The sequence below is a fragment of the Silurus meridionalis genome, chromosome 16 (genome assembly GCF_014805685.1).
Source record: "Silurus meridionalis isolate SWU-2019-XX chromosome 16, ASM1480568v1, whole genome shotgun sequence".
Lineage (NCBI taxonomy): Eukaryota > Metazoa > Chordata > Actinopteri > Siluriformes > Siluridae > Silurus > Silurus meridionalis.
In genome coordinates, this window is record NC_060899.1 from 15,074,754 (window position 1) to 15,099,257 (window position 24,504).

General features: G+C 39.4%; 2 protein-coding genes and 1 non-coding gene across 3 annotated transcripts; 2 read left to right on the forward strand and 1 right to left on the reverse strand.

Moving 5' to 3' along the window:
* Positions 1–1,737: 1,737 nt before the first annotated feature.
* LOC124399161 (protein sel-1 homolog 3) lies at positions 1,738–16,214 on the reverse strand. The gene is made up of 23 exons (XM_046869918.1): positions 15,982–16,214; positions 14,576–15,128; positions 13,708–13,834; positions 13,499–13,620; positions 12,679–12,794; positions 12,068–12,126; positions 10,615–10,738; positions 10,001–10,133; positions 9,359–9,499; positions 9,033–9,241; positions 8,753–8,932; positions 7,341–7,463; positions 7,070–7,210; positions 6,599–6,661; positions 5,945–6,121; positions 4,978–5,105; positions 4,607–4,690; positions 4,353–4,434; positions 3,916–3,991; positions 3,473–3,567; positions 2,989–3,116; positions 2,569–2,750; positions 1,738–2,462 (listed from the first exon to the last, which is right to left on the reverse strand). The coding sequence occupies exons 1-23, from the start codon at positions 16,069–16,071 to the stop codon at positions 2,197–2,199; spliced, it is 3,399 nt and encodes a 1,132-aa protein (XP_046725874.1). The 5' UTR covers positions 16,072–16,214; the 3' UTR covers positions 1,738–2,196.
* A 185-nt stretch (positions 16,215–16,399) lies between these two features.
* On the forward strand, positions 16,400–19,962 carry psmb11b (proteasome 20S subunit beta 11b). Its single transcript, XM_046869920.1, has one exon. The coding sequence runs from the start codon at positions 17,690–17,692 to the stop codon at positions 18,893–18,895; it is 1,206 nt and encodes a 401-aa protein (XP_046725876.1). The 5' UTR covers positions 16,400–17,689; the 3' UTR covers positions 18,896–19,962.
* A 1,598-nt stretch (positions 19,963–21,560) lies between these two features.
* On the forward strand, positions 21,561–21,643 carry trnal-uaa. Its single transcript has one exon. It is a non-coding gene; the product is annotated as a tRNA-Leu (tRNA).
* Positions 21,644–24,504: the final 2,861 nt, after the last annotated feature.

Sequence of the window (24,504 nt, forward strand, 5' to 3'; positions counted from 1 at the left end):
CCTTGATTTCAATTATGATTGGTCAGAATCTGTTGATTATATTACCATCTCCTCAAGGTCCTACACATGGATTTGTATGACGGATGCAGGATATATGCTGCGATGGAAAAAAAAAACGTGTAATTGGTAGCATTTTCTTACTGTTGGAAGGAGCCTCCAGTGTCAGTGTTTTGGAATCAGTGTTTCATGTTTGGGGTCTTGGACAATAGCTGTTGTAGCGTAAGTGATAACAGGAACCAAGTTTCTTTGCAGATGTTCTGACACCAAATGTAACACTTGTTCTGTTTTTGGAAAACAATCCAATTATAAACCTCAAGAAAAGTGAAGAAGTGCTCAAATATGGTCTTGATGCTCAGAATCCCTTCGGTTTCCATGCGGTACAAGAAATCACAGAAATGAGATCGTTATCTTGCAAATATTCTCGTGCTTCGGTCAACATGCTCAAGCCGACCTTCAAGTAGATGTGGAATATCACACATCCTGTTTACAAGCATTCAAACTCAAAGACGCTGAAGGATTTTTGTTGTTTATTGCTTTTATGACCCCGGATGCGATCAGGAACACCATGGATAATTACATCTCTGATTGCATTGCTTGTTGTTGTCATTGGCAGCAATGAAGCCAGGAAGAGCTTAGAAGTAATAATCAGACTTTAGCACCTAACGGGATGCAATTCGCAGGATTGAAAGCACCACCTGGTTTGCAGAGTTGTATATTCTTTATTTTTTTCTATTCTACTATTCTATTCGTTTCTTTACACTTTACTTTACATGTGTGTGTTTGTGTAGATAGATAGATAGATAGATAGATAGATAGATAGATAGATAGATAGATAGATAGATAGATAGATAGATAGATAGATAGATAGATTTTTATTTCTCTTTAATGTTTAAATGAATACAAGGGAAGTATAGCTTGTAAATGTGGGGTTTTGTCGCCCTCTAGGGGTTTCGGTAAAAATGACAGAAATGATTTTTTTTTCTCCACAATGGTTTCCGTATTTTTTTATTTATTTTTTCAAAAAGAGGTGCTCCAGGTATTTTTTATTTTTTTTTGCAACATCTTATTGTTTCTCATTTTTCTAGTTCTTATGTTGCTCGTTTTCCAGTTTCTAAATCTTCATCATCTTCAAGCCAAACTCTCCAACTCCATATAAGTACTTCCTTAACCTTTATAGTCGGTTGCTTCCTGTGTCACGTGCCTTTTTTAATCTGTTGAGATAATAATGAGACCTTTGGGCCTTCACCACTCTTATCTCATGCTCTACACCTCGAACTTCAGGAACCACATAAAACCAGAAAGAAACAGTGTGCTATTAGACAAAAACATGACACTTTGAAGCATGATGTATGTATTTAGGATAGTTTAGATGCATAACTTTTGATAAAAAAATAAAGTCTTTTTTATGCTGGAACAGGTTTGGGTCTCCTAGTTCAAGGAATGATGTCCTGCCACCACATCCAAAGACGTCCGATACAAGTGTGTGCCTCCAACCACATATGGCTGGGTGTCCCATTACTTTTGAACCTGTTGTGTAGTCTAACACCTGATTTCTTTATTTCCTTTAGTTGCCCACATTTGAACAGGGGGGTAAAGACTTTTCTGCTTTCATAAAAAGCTCTTGCTCTAAAACGACCATCAGTATCTGACATCTCATGTCTTTTCTTTTCAGTGATTTGTCTTTTTGTCTTCAGTGATTATTAGTGTTGGACGCTTTACTCATGTAGAATCAGGGCCCATTGTGTGTTTGTTTTTTTTTGTGAGATTGAACCCATAGCTTTTATTTCTTTTTATTGAAAAAGATCCATGACAATTTTATTCTGGAATAACACAACCTAATGACACACCAAGGCTGGGCAAACATGTTGTGTGGTAGAGAAAAAATAAAATAAAATCAAGTATTTATTCATTACTGATAAAATTGCTTGTGCAAAATATGCAAAAAACTTTTCTTTGAAATCGATAAAAAAAAATCCAGAAATCCCAATATCCAGATCTGTTCTTCTGTCAGAAGATGGCGCTGTTGAGCAGTTTTTGGCACAACATCACACGAATGAGAACTTCCTGAACGGGACGTTTTATTGTTAAATATAAACTTTTATTATTATTATTATTATTATTATTATTATTATTATTATTATTATTATTGTGTTGTTTTTAAAGTGTTCTTCACATTTGTGTTATTATTCAGTGTGTTTAAATCAGATGAGAGACAAATATCGTGAACAAGGCGCACAGTAACACTCCGGTTGCCGTGACAACCAGATCGGCCGCCTCCTGCAGGAAACGGACGTGCCGGGTCACGTAACTTTGACCGATCCGTGTGGGATCTCTTGAGGGTCCGTCTCCTACGGGAGAGTCTGATGTCTGAGTTTCTGTGACCTGATCGAGGTTAGGCGGTTCTCTGTGCGGCACTGAGGAGCGATGAGGAACGCTGTGTGGAGGAGCTGCTGAGTATTGGGCTGGAGAACCGAACAAAAGAACAAAGATTAAATTAGAGAGATATGGAACGCATCCAATGTCTGTATGTGAGGTAGTGAAGGAAACATGCGGTGGTGAAGATCTTACCGAGCGCGCTCTGCGTCACGATGGCGAGCACTAGCAGGAGGAAAGTGGCGAGGGTTAGGGTGAGGTGGACGGTGCAGCCGGTGAAGCTGTGCCACATTCTGGAGACACGTAGTCCGAAAAAAGCCAGAGAGCATGGGGTCATCTCCGCCATCTTTCCTCCTTTACCCTCCAGCTCCCTGCATCTAGACAGAGATGCGCACCACAACTTTTGTTATGTCGAGATCATGAGAAAATTAAGTCACGAGAAAACGGGAAAGAAAAAAAAAGATCTTCTCTCAGGACTTCCCTCAGATCATCTTGCCTTCAGAACAATTATTCGACCGTGTCCAGTTAATGTGACAAATATCTGCTCTATAAATCAATAAAACAAATGAAATGAAAACTATAACAATTCTAAACTTCAGAGTATAAACTGCGCACCTGAGTAACAGTTTCTCCACTAGTGCGCTTTGGTTCAGCTGAGGCCCATTCGAGATCTTCATTCGCTCCAGGATATGTGCGGGGATGTCGTGTCCGTTCTCGCTCATCACTGCCAGGTTGTACGTCCCCTAAAGGTTTAAAGATGACATCATACGACTACTGTATAAGATCCACGGTGAAAAGAGTAAACGCAGCTCCAAAATCTGGACAATAAAACCAATGCTGGACAGACATTTTTTATTTCAGAGCCAGTTTGGATTGGGAGAAAAATCTAGAATCTATAAGCATATTTTGGAAAGTGGAAGGAAACCGGAGAACCCAGGAAAGAAACACGTGACACTATGATGGTTTCAACCAGTAGTAAAAGTGTAGGAAGTACAAATAGGAAGGACAAAAAGAAGAGGGAAAATTGTGTGTGTGTGTGTGTGTGTGTGTGTGTGTGTGTGTGTGTGTGTGTGTGTGTGTGTGTGTGTGTGTGCTCTACCTGTGCACTGCCTCTCAGCGCTGCTCTGCTGTACAGCTCTACTGCCTTAACCATGTCACCTACTGCACTGTAATGATCTCCCATCTTCAGCAGACCTGAGAGAGAGAGAGAGAGAGAGAGAGAGAGAGAGAGAGAGAGAGAGAGAGAGAGAGAGAGAGAGAGAGAGAGAGAGAGAGAGAGAGAGAGAGAGAGAGAGAGAGAGAGAGAGAGAGAGGGATGAATACATGACCCCAAGTGGTTTATTCTGCTTAAAACATATTAATGGAACAATGAAAGTCTATCACTGGTTAAGATGTTGCTATAGAAACCTGTTCTGGCCAATCACATTCGAGTATTCAGCTTTAAGCTTTAAGCAGTTTAAGCAGTAAATAGTCATATTCCTATGCAGTAAGTGCACACACACACACACACACACACACACACACACACACACACACACACACCTGATTCTTGTGGGACGTGGTTATAGGTGGAGAAGTTGTGATACCTCAACTGGCAGGAAGAACGGTGCTTCAGGACCTGCCAAGAAGAAGAAGAAAGTTCAGCGAAATGACATCGTGAGCATCAGCATTACTACATTAACTGTACAGTGGATATAAAAAGTCTTTATCTTTCATCTCATCTCATCTCATCACATCTTTAATGAGATCTTTCAACACTTAACAAGCACTAATCATTAAATGGCTTTAGAAAGTCAACACTGGTGGCACTGCACCACACCTGTCAGGCCTCCCAGGACTCGTTAGGGTCTCAGAGGCAGGTCTTATCAAGGCTTTAATGCGTTGTTGTTATAATTAATGAACACACCAATCGTGGAAATACGATCGGGCTGTCAGGATCTGGTGTGTGTCAAATGTACTGTAGTGGAATGAAGGTTTACCTCACAGAGGTGTGCGGCGTTCGTCTGAGCCACGACAAACCCGGTTTCGGCGAGAAGCGAGTATTTCAACAGCGCCTCGTCCCTGAAAACAAGAAAAAAAGCAACATCATACATAAAGTATACAAACACAATGGACTGATCGTGTGTAGTGAGTCAGTGATGAAAGCTGCAAGTCACTCAAAGCTGAAGATTGAAAGCCGAAGGGATGAAGTAGAGAATAAAAAGAGGTCAGGCGATTAAATCATGGATGTTACCATGACCCTTGCTGAAAAGCTCTCAGAGCGTCTCGGACGGTGAAGCCCAGGTGGCCGTTCCTCTCGCTGATCGGCTTCAGGAGACTTCGGAAGAAAAGTGCGTATGTTAAAAAGGGCAACAAGAGAAACGTTTTCATCCAAATGAAACAAAACTCAAAAATGATGAATCTCAATTCCACAGCATCCCAGTTTCATTAATCCAAGTGGTCCAAAACGTTCTACATGGCAACCACAATAAAATCATTTCTAATCCTGTCCTCTAACAATTATGGCATTTTCATATAAGAGGAATAAAACACACAGGATGTGCTGTGATGTTTCGGTGTTCGTTTCTTATTTCACAGAAGCTGCACCGAGACGGTTAAACGTACGCCACGGCTTTCTCGGGATCTCTGCTCACGCCTGGTAAGTGTCCTCGAGAGAGAGATGATGCCGCCTCCAAGGCGCCCTCCATGTGACCCAGCTCCCCCGCACTCAGGAAACACTGAAACGCAGCTGTCTGTAACACACACACACACACACACACAGTGAGATTATTTGAAATATTTGGAAACACGACACAAGAAATCCACTTCTTAACACTCTTTATACATCTACGACGACGTATAAGGAAAAATATGGCATTTTTTAAAAATAATTTAGGAGGAGAATTCCCGATTTTAAAACTCGAAAATTTCCAGTATGATGATCTGGTGATTCTGGGCTTGTTCATTCATTCCCTTGTTGCCAAATCTAAGGGAAAAAAGGTTTGATTAGATCTTCCACTCCAGGCATAATGGAAAACAAGCGATGTCAAACCTGGCAACGTATTTCTTAATAGAAAAAACCCACAATCTTTTGAGATTTAAACACAAAACTTTGTTTATTTCTCATAAATTTGTGAGGTTTTTCTCATAATTTTTTACAGTTTTTAACTTGAAGATTTTTTTTTCTCTACAATTTTGATTTTTTTTTTCTCAAAAAAATAGTTTTTCCTCAAAAATGTAAAAAAAAATTCTCCAAATTTCTCACTTACAACTTCAAAATGTTTAGTTTTTTCATTCCTTTTTTTTTTTTTTTTTCTCTCAAAAATTTAGATTTTTTTTTTTCTTGAAAATTTTGAACTTAAAAATGTTAAGTTTTAAACTCGGATATTCCCTGTCTCCCATTTTACTATTCTTAATTTATCTTTTAATACAGATTTTCGTATAAATCTGAAATCTGAGTCATGAAACAACACGAGTATTAAAATTCATGTGTGTGTTTGATTCTTAAAAACGGTTGTGTTTTATTAACAGTGTCATGTTTCTCATTTTAAGCACCGCTGCACACAAACGTTGGTGTGTCCTCGCCGCCTACCTCGTTTCTGCCCGGCGAGTCTGGAATGGCGCCGTTCAGGTGATACACGCCCAAGTTAAACACGCCGTCTCGACTGCCTTTACGAGCAGCCAGGTCGAAGTAGTACGCAGCTTTGCTGTCATTTTTTCCCACGGTCCCGTGGTACCAGCCGAGAGCGTTCAGAGCGTCCACGTAGCCCTGAAAAAAATATAGAAAGATATAAAAAGATAAAGAAGAAAATGTACGAAAACATTTCGAATCAATGAACCTAAAAAATAACAAATTTAAACCAGAATCTCCCAGACAAATATTACCAAATATTTACAAAATTGTAATATTATTGATTACTGATTAATATATACGAATAAATTACTGATTTATTCATGCATGTTTAAAATATGCATTAATTAAAAGCCTTTCTCAGGCTGTAAATTAGCTTTCTGGGAGAAAACTGAGAAGTTGTATGTGAAATCAGACCCCCCCGTCTAACCAAAATGGCACGATCCGCGTTTCATAACACTTCTGAGAAGATTCGAGTGTGGGATTGGTAGCCGAATCAGACTCCTCCTATTGAAACATCGAATCTTCGACTATTCGGGCTCACCCCCAAAACATATACCCTGAGTTTTAAAATCAGAAAACATTGATAATGATACGATTTGATTTGGTTCTTACCATGTCAGCCGCCTTTTCTAGAAGTTTCAGTGCCAGGGTTTTGTTCCTCTTCCCTCCGATTCCCTGATGAACAGCAATTAAAATTGTTTCGAGAACTGAGAACATGCATTGCAAATTGACACTTTGAAGGGGTTCAGCATGTAAAACTGCCCACCAAGGGGTCTTAGCTGGCTGATGTTTAAGGTTTGTGGAAAATCTGACAGAAAGACAGGAGGCGGAGCTTGAGGTGACAGAGATGAAGATGCTGCGATTTTCAGTGTGAGGGATAAAGATGGACAGGATTAGAAATGAGTTTAACACAATGATTGCACTGGTAGGACATTTTGGAGACAAGGTGATAGATGGTTTGGTCATGTGCAGGGGAGAGACAGCCTCTTTTCCATATGTCAAGGCAGAAGTCGAGGACAGAAAGAAGAAGAAGAAGATTATGCAAATGCCACTCGAGGTCATTTCTGAGTTTACTGGGCTGACCTTCAGCAGCAGGATGGCGTAGTCGTACATGGCCGAAGCGTCCGTCATCTGCATGGCGCTCCTGGCGTACCATTTCATAGCCGCGCCGATGTCCTTGGTCATCCCGTTGCTGCCGAAGAATGACATCCGTGCCAGTGTTTTCTATCTCGTTCACAAACACACACAAAATAATGCTTTGAGCAACTGGAGCCATGACTCAAAAACAACAACTCGTCCATGTGAATTAAAAGCAGAGGGAAATTTCGTGCTATTTCTGTCGAAAAGAGCGCACCTGGGACTCGGGGTCTCCTCTATAAGCCTGGTGCTTGAGAAACTGTACCATTTCATCCGACTCGCCCGATTGCATCTGAAGCTCCTCCGGGTTGGTTAAGTGGATGTTCTCGGTGAGGACTTGCTGGAAATGAACGAATGAGGTCAGCGGTGGTCCTGATTAGACTCAGTCTTTAGCACTTTTACTTAACTTTATAACATTAATATTTTTCACCGCTTTAATTCGATACAGATTTAATATCATAGTCTAATAATATATACATGTACCAGTGGTGTATCTACTGAATGATTTGGAAATGACAGGAAAAGGACAAATCCCCAGAATAAGGTATGACATATCTCATGTTTAAATACAATATAGGGAGTTTGTGGACGCCTGAGCAAAAGATTCTTCTGTGCTTTTTTAATCCTCATATACCACATTTGGTCTCTATTTGCTTTTGCTTTTGGAGTGTAGGTGAGGTGAGGTGAGAAACCCTGCGGTGCAGCCAACGTTCCAATTTATCCAAAAGGTGTTCAATGGGTTTTGAGCTCTACAGCAGGAGAGCTTCCACTCCACTTCCACTTGTGAACAGGGGCATCATCATGCTGGAACAGGTTTGGGTCTCCTGGTTTAAGTGAAGGGAAAATTTCAACCTACTGCATCTAAAGACGTCCTACACAATTGTGTGCCTTCACCTTTGTGGTAACAGTTTGGAGAAGAACCACATTTGGATTAAAAAGTCAGGTGTTTCAATACTTTTAGCCATATATGTATACGTAAAAATACAATATATGATGAATAAAGACGTTTTTCAGATGTTGTTGAAGTGTTTATGACTTCAGACATTAGACTCACTGTGTTTCTTATTTTTGATTTATTTTTTGGTGGTACTCCGTTTTCATCCCAAATTCTTCACAGCTTTGAAGCAAACACAGGAATCTCTGAAAAGCGAATGCTCTTTATATTTGGTTAAGCCGCCACCTTTTATCACTAATTTACATGCACTCTCTTGACACGCTTCTGTCGAAAGTGCGGTCAGGCATGAGCTGGAGCTTTTTACATACTGAAAGTTTCAGTACCTTGCATGAAGTTTCAGAAGGACAAAAGTTTGAACATGACACAAGTTTGTTGCATGAACACAACCTGGATTCTCATGATCGATTAGGGGCAAATTTGGGCCAAATCGTACATATTGGTATGTTGGAGGAAACCAGAGAACCCCGATCACCCAGGGGGAGAACATGGGGAACTTCATGCAAAGAAAAAAAGGGTGAAATATGTAAAATATATATTCTTTTAATATTACATTTTATAATATGCCTGAAGGAGCTGAGGATATAAATAAAAATATGGCATTTTTCATGTTTCAATACATGTCATCAGGTATTAATCCTAAAGTGTTTGCTGATTATTAATAATAAAGATCTCACCTCTGAGTCCTGGACTTTATTATGATCGATGCTGGTCTGCCTTCCCACGTTGGCGTAGTACCCGTATGCCGTGTCCTGGTCCTTAGGAAATCCGTCGAGACCCTGCATGTGCTTGTAGCCCAAATGCAGCAGAGCCAGACGCTCGTCTTGTACCCCACCAATCAGGCTGTACACGTGGCCCTGTGGAGAACAAGGAGAACATTTGGTTCACGATATTCAGGATTTTTATTTTTTTATCAATTATACACACATCTACATACAAAATCAGATCTTGCGCTACCTTCTCCTGGTCCGCCGGCACTCCGAGTCCTGAAAGGTGTAAAGTGGCGAGCATGAGAGCTGCTTGGTGATGCCCCCAGCACGAGCACAGCTTCAGGAGATCCAGTAACGAGCTTTCGATGTCTACCAAACCGCCATCTGCTATGCTCTTTAGCACGTCGTTGTAGAGGCGCTGGCCGAAGAGGGATGCCGTTTTGCTGTTCCATAGGCCTAGAGGCAGAGCAATGCATTATAAAATAATTACACTTGTGGTTATTATTATTATAATAAATAAATGAATAAATAAATAAATGATTGTGTCCCTTGAACTAACGCCTAATACCATACCAGACACCAGTTCTTCCTCATGCCTCCTGAGAATCTTCAATGCAGCGCTATATTTCGTCTGGTGATCCCAGGACCATGTCTGCAAGCACTTTTCTGGGACAAATGTCCTCCTTAACTGCTCGTAACATGACACGCACACATCTGAAAGAGTGATGAAGAACAATATAAATATCATTCAGTGTTTCACAGACTCTTCAGCTCATTGATTATGACCAGATCCTTATTCTTCTACGCTGTTGCAGTCCATGTGCCCCAAGTTCTGGCATGCCATGCATTCTATGTTGCTTTTCTGCTCAAAGGGTGTTTGGTTACTGCGTTCATTTTGGCTTGTATCAGTCTGGGTTTTTTTATTTTTTTTATTTCTCTCTTACTGGAAGCATTTTCACTTGCAGAACAGGATTTTTTTTGTATGTCGCACCATTCTGTGTAAATCCCAAGAGATCAGCAGTTTCTAAATTACCCAAAACATGTACACCTGGTACCATCAACCATATCAAGTCAGATTTATTTCCTGGTATGAACATTAAAGGAAACTCTAGATTTGATCTGCATGATTATATTCTGTATTGTTGCCAATCACAAGACAGCATAGGTGTTTTGGTGTTCCTAATAAAATGGCCGGTGAGCGTATAAAGCATTTACCGTTGGCGAGAGCGGCTTTGCTGTCTTGCAGAGCTTTTACGTAGCCTTCACTGATCTGTTTAATATCCTCACACCGTCTGTGGGCTTCGTTCAGTTCCTTCAGTGTTCTCTCTGGAGTCAGAGGGTTCACCACCTTAAAAAGCAGATACGCATGATAGAATGGCGTCACGTGACCGAGTTGCACATAAGCGACATAATTGGAACGTTAATGTTCCAACAGCTAATGTTATCTCCAAGGGCATCATACTGGTTTATTTAAAGGAAAACCAGTTATTATATAAAACATCCAAGGTTTATTAAAAGCTAACATTAGGCTAGCTGCTGTAGCAGTTGGCAAGATCGCTAACAATTTTAGGGTAAGTATACAATTATAATTATAACTGTAAAATATATAGCTAAAAAGAAAGTCATCAAGCTAGTTAACATTAGTTTAATATAAATTGAGGAATAGCTAACAATACAAGTAAATATGGGCCATGATCGATCCCAAGCTGCCATTAGCGAGTCATTACTAGCGAGTCATTACTAGCAAGCTAGATAACATCAAGTAATCCTAAGATAAGCACCATAAGACCATAAGAGGTTATGAAAGAGGTGAAAAGGTTCATGCTCACCGTTTCGGAGCCTAAGCGGTAATATTTAACCGGTCCAATATAACCATGAATTCCCGGCATGTAGATGCAGCCGCCAATCACGAAGTATCCCAAAATGTCATTATACAGGACATCTTCCTGAAAACTGGAACGTGGGACACAAGTTTTCATAAATATTTTACTTTTTGATGACAGATTACAGTAATATTTCTGTGAGAAATGATTTGTCTCAATGTAATCAATCAGAGAAGACATGGCTAGTGTTTAGTGTTGTGCTACAAAGCTAATGTGGCTAATAAGCACAGGAAGTGTATCTTTCCAAAATCATTGGTATAAAAAAAGTTACGTCTTTATCTACATGCTTTAATTATCACTGTGTCTGTCTGAGGACAATAGTAAAAGACCAAAAGTGTATGGAGATACCCTAACATCACTTTCTGTTTTAGCTTTAAAGCTACAGTGGAAAGCTACAGTTACATTAGCAAGCAATGAGTCATTAGGTCTCTTTGTGATCTTTTCCTTGTAGTCTGTTGTGTAGCAGCAAGTGAACATTTTCCAGAATTGTAATATCAGTTCTGAGTCGTACTAGCTTCTGGAAAGATTAGCAAAGCTAACTATACAAGCTACACTATATGGACACAAGACACTGAGTTGTCTCTTGTCTCTGGATGCAGTAACATGAAATGTTCCTTTCATTTGAACTCAGCCACTTAAACCTGCTCCAGACAAGGTTTGGAAAATGTGAAAGATCTCCTGCCATAGAGCTCTAAATCCTACTGAACACCTTTTTGGATGAATGTGAACACTGACTGCACCCCAGGCCTCCACACCTTCTCACCTACATCAGTATCTGACTTTACTAACACCCTTGTGGCTGAATGAATTTCCACAAATCTCCACAAAATCTTCCCAGAAGAGTGGAGCTACACTGCGTATACAGAAAGTAAACAATCGTAGAAGATTAGCAAGCTACTTTTACTAGCTACACGCTCATATGGAGAAGCACTGATGTTCACTACGTCGTTATAAGCTTTGGTTGATTTCATAAAATTCTTTATATATGTTTACTGAAAGGTTCATCAATTGCAACTCGCAAGTGTAGCATCCGCTTTGTTTCCTTTAAAATTCGCTAAGATTAGCAGTATATATTACAACAATCTCTGTAGCAAAGCCACGCCCATATCTATATTTGGGAATTTGTTGATAATTTGTCTATACAAATTTATAATTCGGAGAATCTAACCAACATGGCAACACAAGCCATTGGCGTTTCAAGCCATTCACAGCGTTTTGTCTCCATAATTTAACGGAGCCCTTTTAATACACCGATCATGAAGCCAAGCTGATGGAACCCGTCATTCACTAGCGCGCTGGAAACATCTCAAACGGAGACCATAACACGCTACAACAAACCCATGACAACGTTGCTGATATGGAGTATTATTGATTTGTTTACACATGTCTTTACTCGTACTTGTATACGCCTTCCGTGAGGTGGTCTTCAGAGTCGGCCTGCGTGATGATCACCTTCACCTGGAGACAATATAACAGAAACGATTACCATTTAGGAGTCATATTTCATCATTTTCACACTCTCGAGCCTGGGAATGACGTGTAATTAATTGTTTTTACCAGTAATCATACAATTAATACTCAGATAATCAATAAGGTGTTGAATCATGGTGATTGTCATTTCTGTATAAAAGCGTGCAAGGAAGGAAAATCCTGTGAAGCAGACATTAGGACAGTATCTCAATAGGGTTTTTTTTTAACTACTTTTTTAACACCAAACTATCATGTTGATGTCATAAAGTACCTAAAGCTGTGTGCGAAGGATCGGTTTGCAGTGTGACATTAGAAGAACTCATGAAACATTACAAAAACGGATTCAAAAATAGAAATATTTGTGAAAAAAAATAAATATTTCCAAGAAAATCCTTAGGTGGTTTCAGAGGCAAGGAACCTATGAACTAAGTGTATTTGCAAATAATATGCAGATTGACCCTCTGTAACAACAAAAGTTTCTATTTGAACAATATGTAAAAATAGCAACCACCAGGAGTTCGGTGGATTAACTCGGAGCACCTTTGAGGTCTGGATGAAGAGGTCTAGACGGATCCAGGTAAGAAGAGGTAGATTTGTGTGAACTGTGAAGGCACGTTCCAGTCCAGAGGTCAAACGCACCTGCACCACGAGGTTGCCTACGCAAGGAAACACATGAGGGAAAAGCTGAGGTAAATCTGGTGAATCTGGTGAATCTTGTGATTCCATCCTGCCAGCCAAGAACAACCGATTTTTCCACAGAAAAAAACGTAAAGATCCATCGCATTCTGGGTTTTTTTTTAATGAGCATTATGTCAGAACAATGCATCATGGTAGTATTGATGGCTACTAAATCTAATGAAATTTCTCATCAGAGTAATATTTTAGACAAGTTTATTTCTATGGCGCTTTTTACAACAGACATCGTCTCAAAGCAGCTTTACAGTTAAGGTGAGCGATGTGTGTTTATCCCTGATGAGCAGCCATGGTGACTGTGACAAGAAAAAACTCCCTTAGATGTTATGAGAAGGAAACCTTGAGAGGAACCAGACTCAAAAGCGGAACCTCATTTTAGTGTTTAATAAAATTCAAGATGGAGTTTTTAGTCTTAATGCAAACTCATTTCGAAGCTTGTTTGTTTTTTTATTGTGCAACATCTGTTCAGTTACAAATCATTTCATAAGTTTGTATGAAACACAAACAAAAACAGGAACTCAGATGTTTGACACAGATATTTGACTGAACTGTGGATAAAAAGAAAAACAGGATGCAGCGACAATATGAAGTGAAGCACATAAAAATCCTTCACACGCTTTAGCGATGATGTAATGCAACCTTTCTGGTTCAGGGATGATGAAGTTACCTGTATCGCTCAGGAGCAGGAGAGGCGTTGTGTATTTCCTCTGCTCGTTCACGTGCTTGATGATGCTGCAGAGCTTTGCCCTGCACCGCTGGAGCAGATATATCCACACTGACATGGTCAGCCTATAAAACAACACTGATGGTTAAGATATAAGCTTTAAAGTAAACATACTTTGTAAATTTGTCCACTTGTTAACTTGCTGGTCTTACCTGGGTTCCACTCGAGCACCAAAGCTTGCAGTCGCCATCTCTCTGTTGGCCAAGGCCGGAAACGTCCGGATGACTCCGTATGTCTCTCCAGTGTTTGCAAAAGGGAACGTCAGGAGTCTCACTACATCTGCAACATCGTTGGACCATTTAGAGAAACAGTTTAGCGAGAAAAAATCAATCCACATGTCAAATATTGGTCACTTTTTATAAAAATGATGCTCCCATTTGGGGGCGCCACAGCGGGTCCTCCGTCTCCATACTACTGTCCTCTACATCTGCCTCTTTCATACCAACTACCTGCATGTCTTCATTCACCACATCCATAAACCTTCTCCTTGGTCTTCCTCTTTTCCTCCTTCCTGGTGGCTCCATCCTCAGCATTCTCCTACTGATATACCCCATGTCCCTCCTCTGCACATGTCCAAACCATCTCAATCTCACCTCCCTCACCTTGTCTTCAAAACGTCCTACATGCGCCGTCCCTCTAATAAACTCATTTCTAATCCTGTCCATCAACATCACTCCCAACAAACATCTCAACATCTTCAGCTCTCCTACCTCCAGCTCCACCTCCTGTCTTTTACTCAATGCCACTGTCTCTAATCCATACAACATCTCAGGTCTCACCACAGTCCTATAAACTTTCCCTTTCACTCCATTACTTTGCACTGTTGATCCCAGGTACCTGAACTCCTCCACCTTCTCCACCTCTTCTCCCTGCAACCACACCACTCCACTGCCCTCCCTCTCATTCCCCCAATGATCTCTATTTTAAGTCAATGCATCACATTGTTAACTTGAAAACCACCGATAAATAATAATAATAAAAATAAAAAGCTGAAAAAATAAAAGCAGGCTAGAAACTCACCTGACCCAATAGGACACTTCTCTATTCTGTCTTTTGTCCCATTCCAAATGAGCTCCACCCCCCACGCAAGACATCTGTCCCAAGATTTGGCGGGACGTTCCGGAGGTGGGATCGTCCGCAGGGTTTTAAACATTCTCACCACAGCTTCCTCGTATTGATTAACACCAACGTGGCGTCTGGTGCTTTCTGTTCCATCCAGATGCACCAGCCAGGCTCTCAGCATCACATCCTGGGCTTCTGTCGTCCGCCTGAGGAAAAAGTCTCTCTTATACACCACGGCAGGAGGGAACTTAAGCTGAATCATCCTTGTTCGAAGTTTTTGGATTCCTCTGACATGAGTCCACGATCTCCTAAAGGTCACGAGTCCGGTCTTTTCTGGTGTGGAAAGTGAAATCTCGACTCCCACCATGCAGGACTTGGAGCAGGAATACGACAGCTGCACACTGGAGTTGACGGTGACGAAGTCAGGTGAGGAGTCGAAGTGAAGAAAGTCACCGGATGGGCTCATGTGCAAAGGGGACATGGTGGTGTGTGTGGTGATGTGGCACTGAATCTTGAAAAGAACAAATAAGACAATGGAAGAACTTCACAAAGCACCTTGAAATGAAATGACACATCCCTGTAGCTGATCTATAGTACTTATTATCCATTTATTGTTGCATGTAATAAATAATGTATTGCATATTCGAGGTCCCAGGGACAATCTTTTAATAATCTAATTATGCCTTTTAAATAACTTCGTAACAGGTTATGGGTTCAAATCCCAACCGCACCAACTGATGTGTCCTTGAGCCCTGACCCTCAACTTCAGTATAACGAACTGTAAGTCGCTGCGGAAAAGGACGTTTGGACATTTTCGCACAACTCTCACAATGCCGATCGCTCCTCCTCCGACTCGAGCTCGCGATGCAGCGGCGCTTTAGTCCTCGAGTCTATCCAAACCTGCAAACACACCACCTCAACACCACTGCAGTCTTCTCCATATCCACACAGTGCATTCTGGGACTTTGATTGTCTGGATGATTGTACATCTGAAGATTATTTACTTGGTTTGAGAGTAAAAACATAAGAACATATTCTTTATGGTTATATTTCTATTCATCCACTGTATCAGGAGCAGCAGAATCTGAAATATTTCAATAGAAATCAAATTGCAGTGTTTGATTTATTTCAAGATTGAGTTTTTAGATTTAAACCAGAATGATTTAGAAGCTTGTTTTAGGGTTTTTACTGTTTAATAAGAGCTGCTTGAGTCATTTCATGAGTTGGTATGAAAGAAACAGGAACTTTGGTGCGTTCCAGGAAATGCTTTAGAACGCGTTCAGATAGTGAAAGAACTCGTAGCTAAAACATGAGCCTGTGATAAATAAAGGTGTTTGTTCAATTCTTTCTTTTTGCCTTCTTACCACTGAAAGCAGCGAGGCGCAGACCATCACTGTGCTGAAGAAGAAGCCCGAACTTCTCGATACTCTCATCTTGTCCAGGTCGTAGCGCATCGGTTCGGTTCGGTTCCGAATCAGCTTCAGGAGAATCCAAAGAAAAAATGAGACGTGAAAAAAACAGATTTACGAATAATCCAGGAAGCGTTGAAGCTGCATTCTTCCTCTTCGGGAGAATTTGTTTACTGGTGACTTGTCATTCTTCCGTATTTCAAAGGCAGGTGGGGCCATGCAGCACCTGCTCTCCATGATCTTTATTCCATTACCAGATCTTAATCATATCTCAATGCATCGTTTTTAACATTTACAATCAAATAAGTGTTGATCATCTCACTATTTTTCTTAGTAAATAAGGTGCTGTTGAAATTTTCCAGATGTTTACCAGATGTTGGTAACAACCAAATGCAATGAAGACATACAAAGAAATCAACCCATACCATAAAATGTTTAATAATGTGAAATGACACAGGGAAAAAAATATTATTTATACCTTTGTTGGTAATGAAGGCTTTGAGATGCCTCCTGTATGGAGAAACTGGTTGCACGAGTTTGTGGTTTCTTCTATAATCTCTGATCTTTAGTTCTTTCCATGGATTTTCAATTGGATTCAAGTCAGGTGATTGGCTGGACCATTCTAGCAGCTTTCTCTAAAAGTTTCCTCGGCTGTGTGTTTGGGATCGTCATCTTGCTGGAATGTCCACCCTCGTTTCATCTCTATCATCCTGGTAGATGGTAGCCGGTTTTTATCAAAAATGTCTCGGTACATTTTTCCATTCATATTTCCTTCAATTATATGAAGTTTGCCAGTATTGTATGATGAAAAACAGCCCCACACCATAACGTTTCCATCTCCAAACTTCAATGTTGGTATGGTGTTTCTGGTGTGATGTGCAGTGCCATTTGTCCTCAAAACATGGTGTGTATTATGGCATCCAATGAGTTACATTTTGGTCTCATCTGACCAGACTTTATTCTCCCAGTATTTCACAGGCTTGTCCAAATGTTGTGCAGCAAACTTTACACGAGCTTCAACATGCTTTTTCTTCAGAAATGAAGAAGTCATAGGTGGTGAGTCAACTAGAATTTAAAGCTTCTATGGACACAATCAGGTTAAGCATAGTTAGAGTACTTAGAGATCTTAATGCTGTTGGTATAACTGGGATAATCCCTGCATTTATAACTGGGCAACAAACAGTGAAGTGGATGCAATGATATTTACAGTATATTTCCACTGCTGAGCCTGAAGATGTGGATATATTTAGATGAATAATTTAAAGCAGTTACTATTGTATTATCATAGTTTGAATAGGTTAAATAATTGTAATTTGATAGCAGTATATTTTGCATAATGTATCACGAGTACATTTTTTATTTATCCTTAGCAAATTTACTAAACGGCAAGGCATCATGGACTGACAAAACCGAGTGCATAGCTCAGCTTAAAACAGCATAGTGTGTTTCGCTTCAGTAGCTTTAGATGTTTTCATGCCTCTCTAAACTGAAACAGAGAGCACTCGAGCATGAGAGAAGGTTCTGATGACACTTTATAAGAGACATGTATAAAAGGACGAATGTATAAAATGCTCAGTTCACTTAACAGACCGAGTATCACAAGGCTAATAAGGTTCTAGGTTCTGTGAATATTAGCATTTTTTAGCATTGTCTCTCGGATGACATGGCTTTACAAGATGTGTGCGATTTTCTCGACCCCTCTAGTGATCTTCATTGGAACGCTCCACGTTCATGGTCCAAGTCTCTCGTGAGTACCTTTCACGTAGGTGGGTCGAATACCAGATGGCTGCAGGAAACCAGAAATTCAAGTCCACTGGAATTTTATGTACCGGTGCAAGAATACCTAACAAAAAGCCCTATTCAGTTTGGTCAAGCCCAGCCTATTTTAAACAACTCACCTTGGACTTCTAAAAGCAATGACTGTTCCCAACACTCCCCGAATTCTCTCTCAACCTCTCCCTCTGTTCCTCTGCCATTCCCTCTGGGTCACGGCACCACCACGCTGGCATTCATCTTCCAGGGTGGCGTGATTGCTGCAGCAGACTCCCGATCCAGCTGTGCAGGATTAGTCGCGTGCCCGGCATCCCAAAAAATTATCCCTGTCCATTCCCATCTGGTGGGGACCACGTCGGGAACCTCGGCCGATTGTGCCCTCTGGAAGCGCATCATAGCGAGGGAATTGAGACTTTACCAGCTCCGAAACAAGCGAAGGCTGTCGACAGCGGGCGCCGCCAAGCTCCTGTCCCACATGTTGCACCCTTTTAAAGGCACTGAGCTGTGTGTAGCCGCTACTCTCTGTGGATGGGATGTACACGAGAAAGAGGTGACACAATGTGCAACTGGCAAATCGTCCAATAGCAGACCACTGGCAGAAAGTGATCCCGAAACCTCTGGACAAGACAGCGATGGTAAAGCTCTGATGACAACTAGAGATCCTTTCCAAAGTGATCCTAAAACCCAAACAACACCCATTTCTACTTCAACAACAACAAAACTCTCCGGTCCGGGCCTTGTTTATGTGTGCAGTGATGGCCTCCGTTTGAAGGGTGAGCTTTTCTCAGTGGGATCGGGTTCTCCCTATGCATACTCCATCCTGGATGAGAGGATTCACTGGGGGATGAGTGTTGACGAAGCGGTCTCTGTGGCCAGGGAAGCCGTGTATAGGGCCACGCACAGGGACGCTTACTCGGGCAACAACGTCGACCTGTACCACGTTACCGCTAAAGGCTGGACACGTCGGAAAAGGGAGGACCTCAAAGAAGAGTACTACAGAGAAAAGGAGAGAGAGAAAACAAAAATGGAAGAGAGGAAGAAGGAAAGAGAGAGAGAGAAAGTCAAAAAAGATGACGAGTCTGAATTTCAACAGTAACCAAACAAAGATAAAATAATAAATACATTTGACCCATGTGTGAGTGTTTTATGTATTGTTGTTATATTATAGGATAAGAGTACAAATATATAGAAGATTCAGATTTTTCAAATTTCAAACATATTAGCTTTAAAATGTTTGCTCTGCATTTTACTTGAGTTTACTGATAAGTCTAGAAATAAGAGTTTGTGTTGTTCTATGTTAAATATGAGATCAGCGTTATTTTTCATCCAACGTTTTCCCAATGTATTTTCATGGAGGACCCTGTAGAGCTTCCAGAGAAAATTTGTCTCTTGGAGAAACGTTGGTGTTTGTGCTTTTTAAATGTAACCAGTAACATCGAACCAAGAAGGTGTATCTAGTTGTGTGTCAATGTTTTCAATGGTGTCCTGATCCTTACATACGTTTAAGGGGAAAATTGTTTGGACAATAAAACCGGTGTAAGTGAATGGATTTCATGTTTAACTGGGTGTTCACCATTTTGCTATGAGATAAAACGACCAACCGCATTTTATTTGAAGTGGAAAGGGTGCAGTTCCTGACACACAGTAGGAACTAGAAGAAAGAAAAAAGAAAGTTCGAGGTAATGCTCCTTTGCAAAAAAACAAAAAACACCAAGTGGGCGTGAATACAAAAGATAATGACAAGTAACATGCAATGTGGTGTGACAGGAAACACTGATCATATACTGTAGGGAAGTAAACAGTGTGAACGCAGACTGAATCAGAAAGGACTTATTTGTCAAATATAAAAAATGGTTTTTATATTATAGTTGGGAAGTCAAGTGGATTTCAAGTTGCACATCTTCCACAGAGATGCAAATCCACAGAGGAAAAACAGGCTGTTGTTTTGCATTCCTTTCTTTTGGAAATAATGGGAGAGTGAGAAAGAGAGAGAGAAAGAAAGAGAGAGAGAGAGTCTGTGTTAACTCTCTGGTATCCTTTTTTCATTTCCTCAACTTGAGTCTATTTTTATTTTGAATAATTTTACATTCACACCAGACACATTCATAAAGTCAATCAAACACGGCCAACTTCAGCATGATGGGCAACGCTGGGGTATATTTCAAGCAGAGAAAAAGTAGTGTTCATTAAAACCTTATTTTTAAATTTATTTACATTTGTGTCTAAATGAACACAGTGATGATTTTTTTCCCCACGTTGATTTTGTGTTTTGTTGCTTCAACATGACATAAATTATGAACTGTAAATTATTGTAAAAAAAAAAAACAAATAAAGGATTTCACTTTTAAAAATGTCCTTTAATCTGAATTATATGTCACATTTCATCTTACTGTGGAACTGAGATTTTTTGGTAACACAGTACTGCATGTTGTTCATTGTGAAAAAGTTTCTAAAAAGGCAAATTGTACAGATTTCCAACTAAATAAGTTAACATAAAAAAAAAACACACGTACAAACCAACAAAAAACTTTGAAAATGTTTTTTTTTCTATTGAATGTCAAGTGTTTTTATTGTGATATTGAACACATTAAGTGAGATGTTCCTCCAAGAACAAAGTGCTGCATAAAACAACATTAAGTGAACATGATAACACAGGACCCTACAATTAGCGCATGTATGCAAATGACATTTGGTTCAACAACAACACAAAAACACTGTAGCAGCACAACATCGAGTAAAACACAGAGCGTAACTATTACTTTTGCAATTTAAATTCTTGACTGTCGTCCAATCTGGTACGTAGGTCATTTTCTGAAAAAAAAAAAAACATTACCGTCCAATCCGACCTGTTACAAGATAAACACTGAAGATTTTCTGATGACATTCAACAACAAAAGAACTCCAGTGAATATACAACCATCTGAAGTATGTGAGAATACAGGGTTGTTTTGTTTTGACAGTGTTAGTGATCCAGACACGTGTTCCATTCGTACCTGTGTAGTCTACATTCACACGATCTGAGAAGATCCTAACATCTCAAAACATCTGAGCTTATCAAATACTGGCTTGTCTGTCAGACTGGCTTTCAGGTACTTCTCTGAGCTTCGTGAGTTGATTTATAAGATGACATATTTATTATTAAGTTTATTTTTATTAGTTAGATTTGAGATTAGTGTGGATTGAATTGAAGGCCCAGGTCATAGTTTATAGAAGGATTTATTGCCTCTTTAGTGATTCATGTACACTATAGATGCAATTATACATTAGGCATTATATATATAGATAGATAGAGAGAGAGAGAGAGAGAGAGAGAGAGAGAGAGAGAGAGTAATGAAATGTATAAGACCTCAGATTCAAACCTAAATCATGGCGGTGTCCCAAATCAGTCCACTACAGCTACGTAGTGCACTTAATATGGCGGATGTCTGACGTAATTCCACGTACTTCGTAGGGCACCTAGTTAGAATTAAGTGTTTATTTGCAATTGGTACGACTGCCAAATAAATCGCTATTAAGATATTAAATTATAAACTACAGTGTTTTTATTGCGTATTTTATACCATCCATAAGGTCTGAAATCTGCTTTGAAGGTTTTGTGGTCATGTAGCGAAGGTAATATTATGTTTAGGGTTTAGATGTGGAGTAGGTTTATGAAAGTATTTAGTGTGCTTTAGATTGTAGGATTGTATCTGAACAGATTAATAATGTTAAAATGGTGAGGAGGCTTTTTTAGACCCAAAACTGTATCTGTTTTCGTGCTTACCAGGATGGCCGAGTGGTTAAGGCGTTGGACTTAAGATCCAATGGACATATGTCCGCGTGGGTTCGAACCCCACTCCTGGTAGCGAAATTATTTTGTTGTTTTTATTTTATTTAAAAAAAACAACATTTTGTTTTTGTTTCCTTTCTGTTTCATCTCGTTGCAAAACAGAAACCGAAATGATTAATAGTACATACTGGAATTCTAAAAATCGTGTTGGACTTACCGGAAACACACTTTGTACTGCGCATGTGCGAAAACCTGCGGATTCTTTTGTGTTTTATGTAAAACTTAAACAATTATTATGTGAATGAGTGAATAAATGAAGAATATAATGAATTAATTCATTTATAAACAGAAAAAATAATCTAATAAATTAACTATATTGAGTGTTTCTTAAATGCAGATTAAGTATACTGAAATAAATAGAATAGTTAAATCGAACATATATTTAGAAAGTTAAATATAAAAAACACACTTATATATATATATATATATACAGCATACTTTACTTTATGGTATATCAATTGAATTTGTGCCAATTTAATCAAATATATTAAGGGAATTACTACATTTATAGATTAACTGTTTCAAATGCGCGCAAGCATTTATTTGACATTCACACGTTTCCCTCTGTCGGCCATGGGCGGTATTACAGCATATATTCAATAAAAAAATTGTGTTTCATTTATTTGATCAGGTTTTTATTTATAATGTAGTTCTTTATTATTAAATGAATAAATAAACAAATAAATAAATAAGAAGACGAATGATCTGCTGTGGTGACCTCTAACGGGTGCAGCCGAAAGAGGAAGAACAAGAAGAAGAAGAAAGAAAAAAAAAGAAGTAAAGAAAGAAAGAATTGCTATGTAGAACCCTTATATCTGATGATGTAAGTGTTTGACGAAGGTGAAAACCTGAACAGGTGAAGAAAAGACAAGTGCACAGATGTGTGGAATGAAGATAGTCTTCATATTTGTGCTTTTGTTTATCAGCCATAGTCTTTTACATTGTTGTTTTTATTGTATTGTGTTGTTATTGTTTTTTTTACAGACAATCTGAAAAGTAAAGACATAAAGATTTACTTCGACTATGTAAATCTATTAATGTACAGATTATTTTATTTTATTTACTTTATTTCCATTGAAAAACAGTTCTCCCTGAGCATAAACAGTTCGTTTTGTTCCTGAAAATGAGCTTTATTTCATTTAAAGTTATAATAAATAAATGGAAAATGAAATCAATATTTTGTATTGTAATGATGATGATGATGATGATTTGTATTAATAATAATAAAATAAAAGAAAACAGTAATGGTTGCTTTTAATTACATTTTGTGTTATTTTATGTATTATTTGTTATTATTAAAATTACTATTAGTAGTATTAGTATTACTAATAGTTGTGTTTATTGTTATTATAATAATAATAATAATAATTATTATTATTATTAAAGTTCGTAGTATCAGTTTTATTAGATATTATTATTATTATTTATTTGTTTGTTTATTGTCGCGATTGCTGCTCTTGCTGCTTTTCGATCACGTGCACGCGCACGTTCCCAGTGGATCCGTGACCGCGCTTTACGCCATGTTTTTTTTTCTACTCCGGAGGAAGTTCCTGAATGGGGCGGCGCGCGCGGAGAGGCAGAGGGGCGGGCGCGCGCTCTGGGAACAAAGTTCGGCACGCCGCCGCTCCCGGTCCGGTGTGTGTGTGCGTGCGTGTGCGCGTGAGTGTTAATTATTAGCGAGGAAACGAAGAAAAATCGGAAAAAGTTGCGAATCGGATCACCGCTCTGTTTCTTCTTCTTTGCTGTCTCGAGCTTGGCTTTGGATACGCGCGCGTGTGTGTGTGTGCGCGCGCGTCTGTGCGCGTGCATTTAGTTTGTTTAGCTTTTTTTTCTCGAAACAAACAAACACAAAACTGAACTCGTGGTAAAAAAAGAAAAAAAAAAAAGAAAAGCGTGCACACAGAGAATTGGAGGACGCGCGAGCCATGGACATGGCCTCACGCGCACGCGCACTGTACCGAGCCTAAACGTTTGGATTATTATTTATTATTTTTTTTGTAATTAATTAATTGATTTCTGCTCTGAGAAGTTCACTGCTCCCCCGCAGAGACCCTGCAAAGGTAAGAGAGAGACTGTTACAGGACTTTGTGCATCTTTACATCTTTATTATTACATCAAACTTTGAAGTAAAGATCAGAAATTAAAAAGTTCAAATAAGTTCAAGTTCTGAACTCTATCCATAAAAGGTTCTGAAGTTCTGGAGCTACAGGAACCAAACCAGTTCTCTATGGATTAAATGGTAGAGACTGGTTCTCCATACTGTAGATGAAGTTTTACTCCATAGTCTCGATCATGTCCACCTTTGAGACAGGTGAGTCCTAAAAAAACCATGGTTCTCAACGTCAGGGTTCCACCAGGCAACATCTCAAGGAGGTTTCAGGATATTGAACTGGAATAAAGCCAATGGAGTCTATAGTTGGAAAGGTCAGAACTCAGACTGCATTAAATAGGGAAGATTCTGATCGAGGTGCAAAAACGAATTACATCCAATCAATTGATTATATATTGATTTCTTTTGCTGAACCATGTATTGTGTTTTTGCCTTGATGATAAGATTTGTATGCGCTTTCTGAACACCGTGTTCCATATTTAGTCCCTATTTGCTGGTCCACTCTTCTGGGAAGATGTTCCACTAGATTTTGTGAAGATTCATCCAGCCGCAAGAGTGTTAGTAAAGTCAGGTACATGTAAAGCAGATCTTCATGGAGCTGGATTTGTGCACAGAGGGATTGTTATGCTGGATCAGGTTCGGTCAAATGGTTAAAGGGAAGAAAAAAGTTCTTGCGTGCCTCCAACTTTTTTTGAAAAGAAACCACATATCAGGTGTCCCAATACTTTTGTCCATATCATGTATAAAAACGAGAGAAATGCCTTGT

What these genes read in the sequence shown, in the direction of transcription:
- LOC124399161 (XM_046869918.1), bottom strand. Translation starts at nt 16,071, where the DNA reads ATGCGCTACGACCTGGACAAGATGAGAGTATCGAGAAGTTCGGGCTTC. An exon ending in GAAGTGTCCTATTGGGTCAG is followed by an intron (nt 13,835 to 14,575) that starts GTGAGTTTCTAG and finishes ACGATGTTGCAG; the next exon opens with ATGTAGTGAGACTCCTGACG. An exon ending in GTGGAGAAACTGTTACTCAG is followed by an intron (nt 2,751 to 2,988) that starts GTGCGCAGTTTA and finishes ATCTCTGTCTAG; the next exon opens with ATGCAGGGAGCTGGAGGGTA.
- psmb11b (XM_046869920.1), top strand. Translation starts at nt 17,690, where the DNA reads ATGGCTTTACAAGATGTGTGCGATTTTCTCGACCCCTCTAGTGATCTT.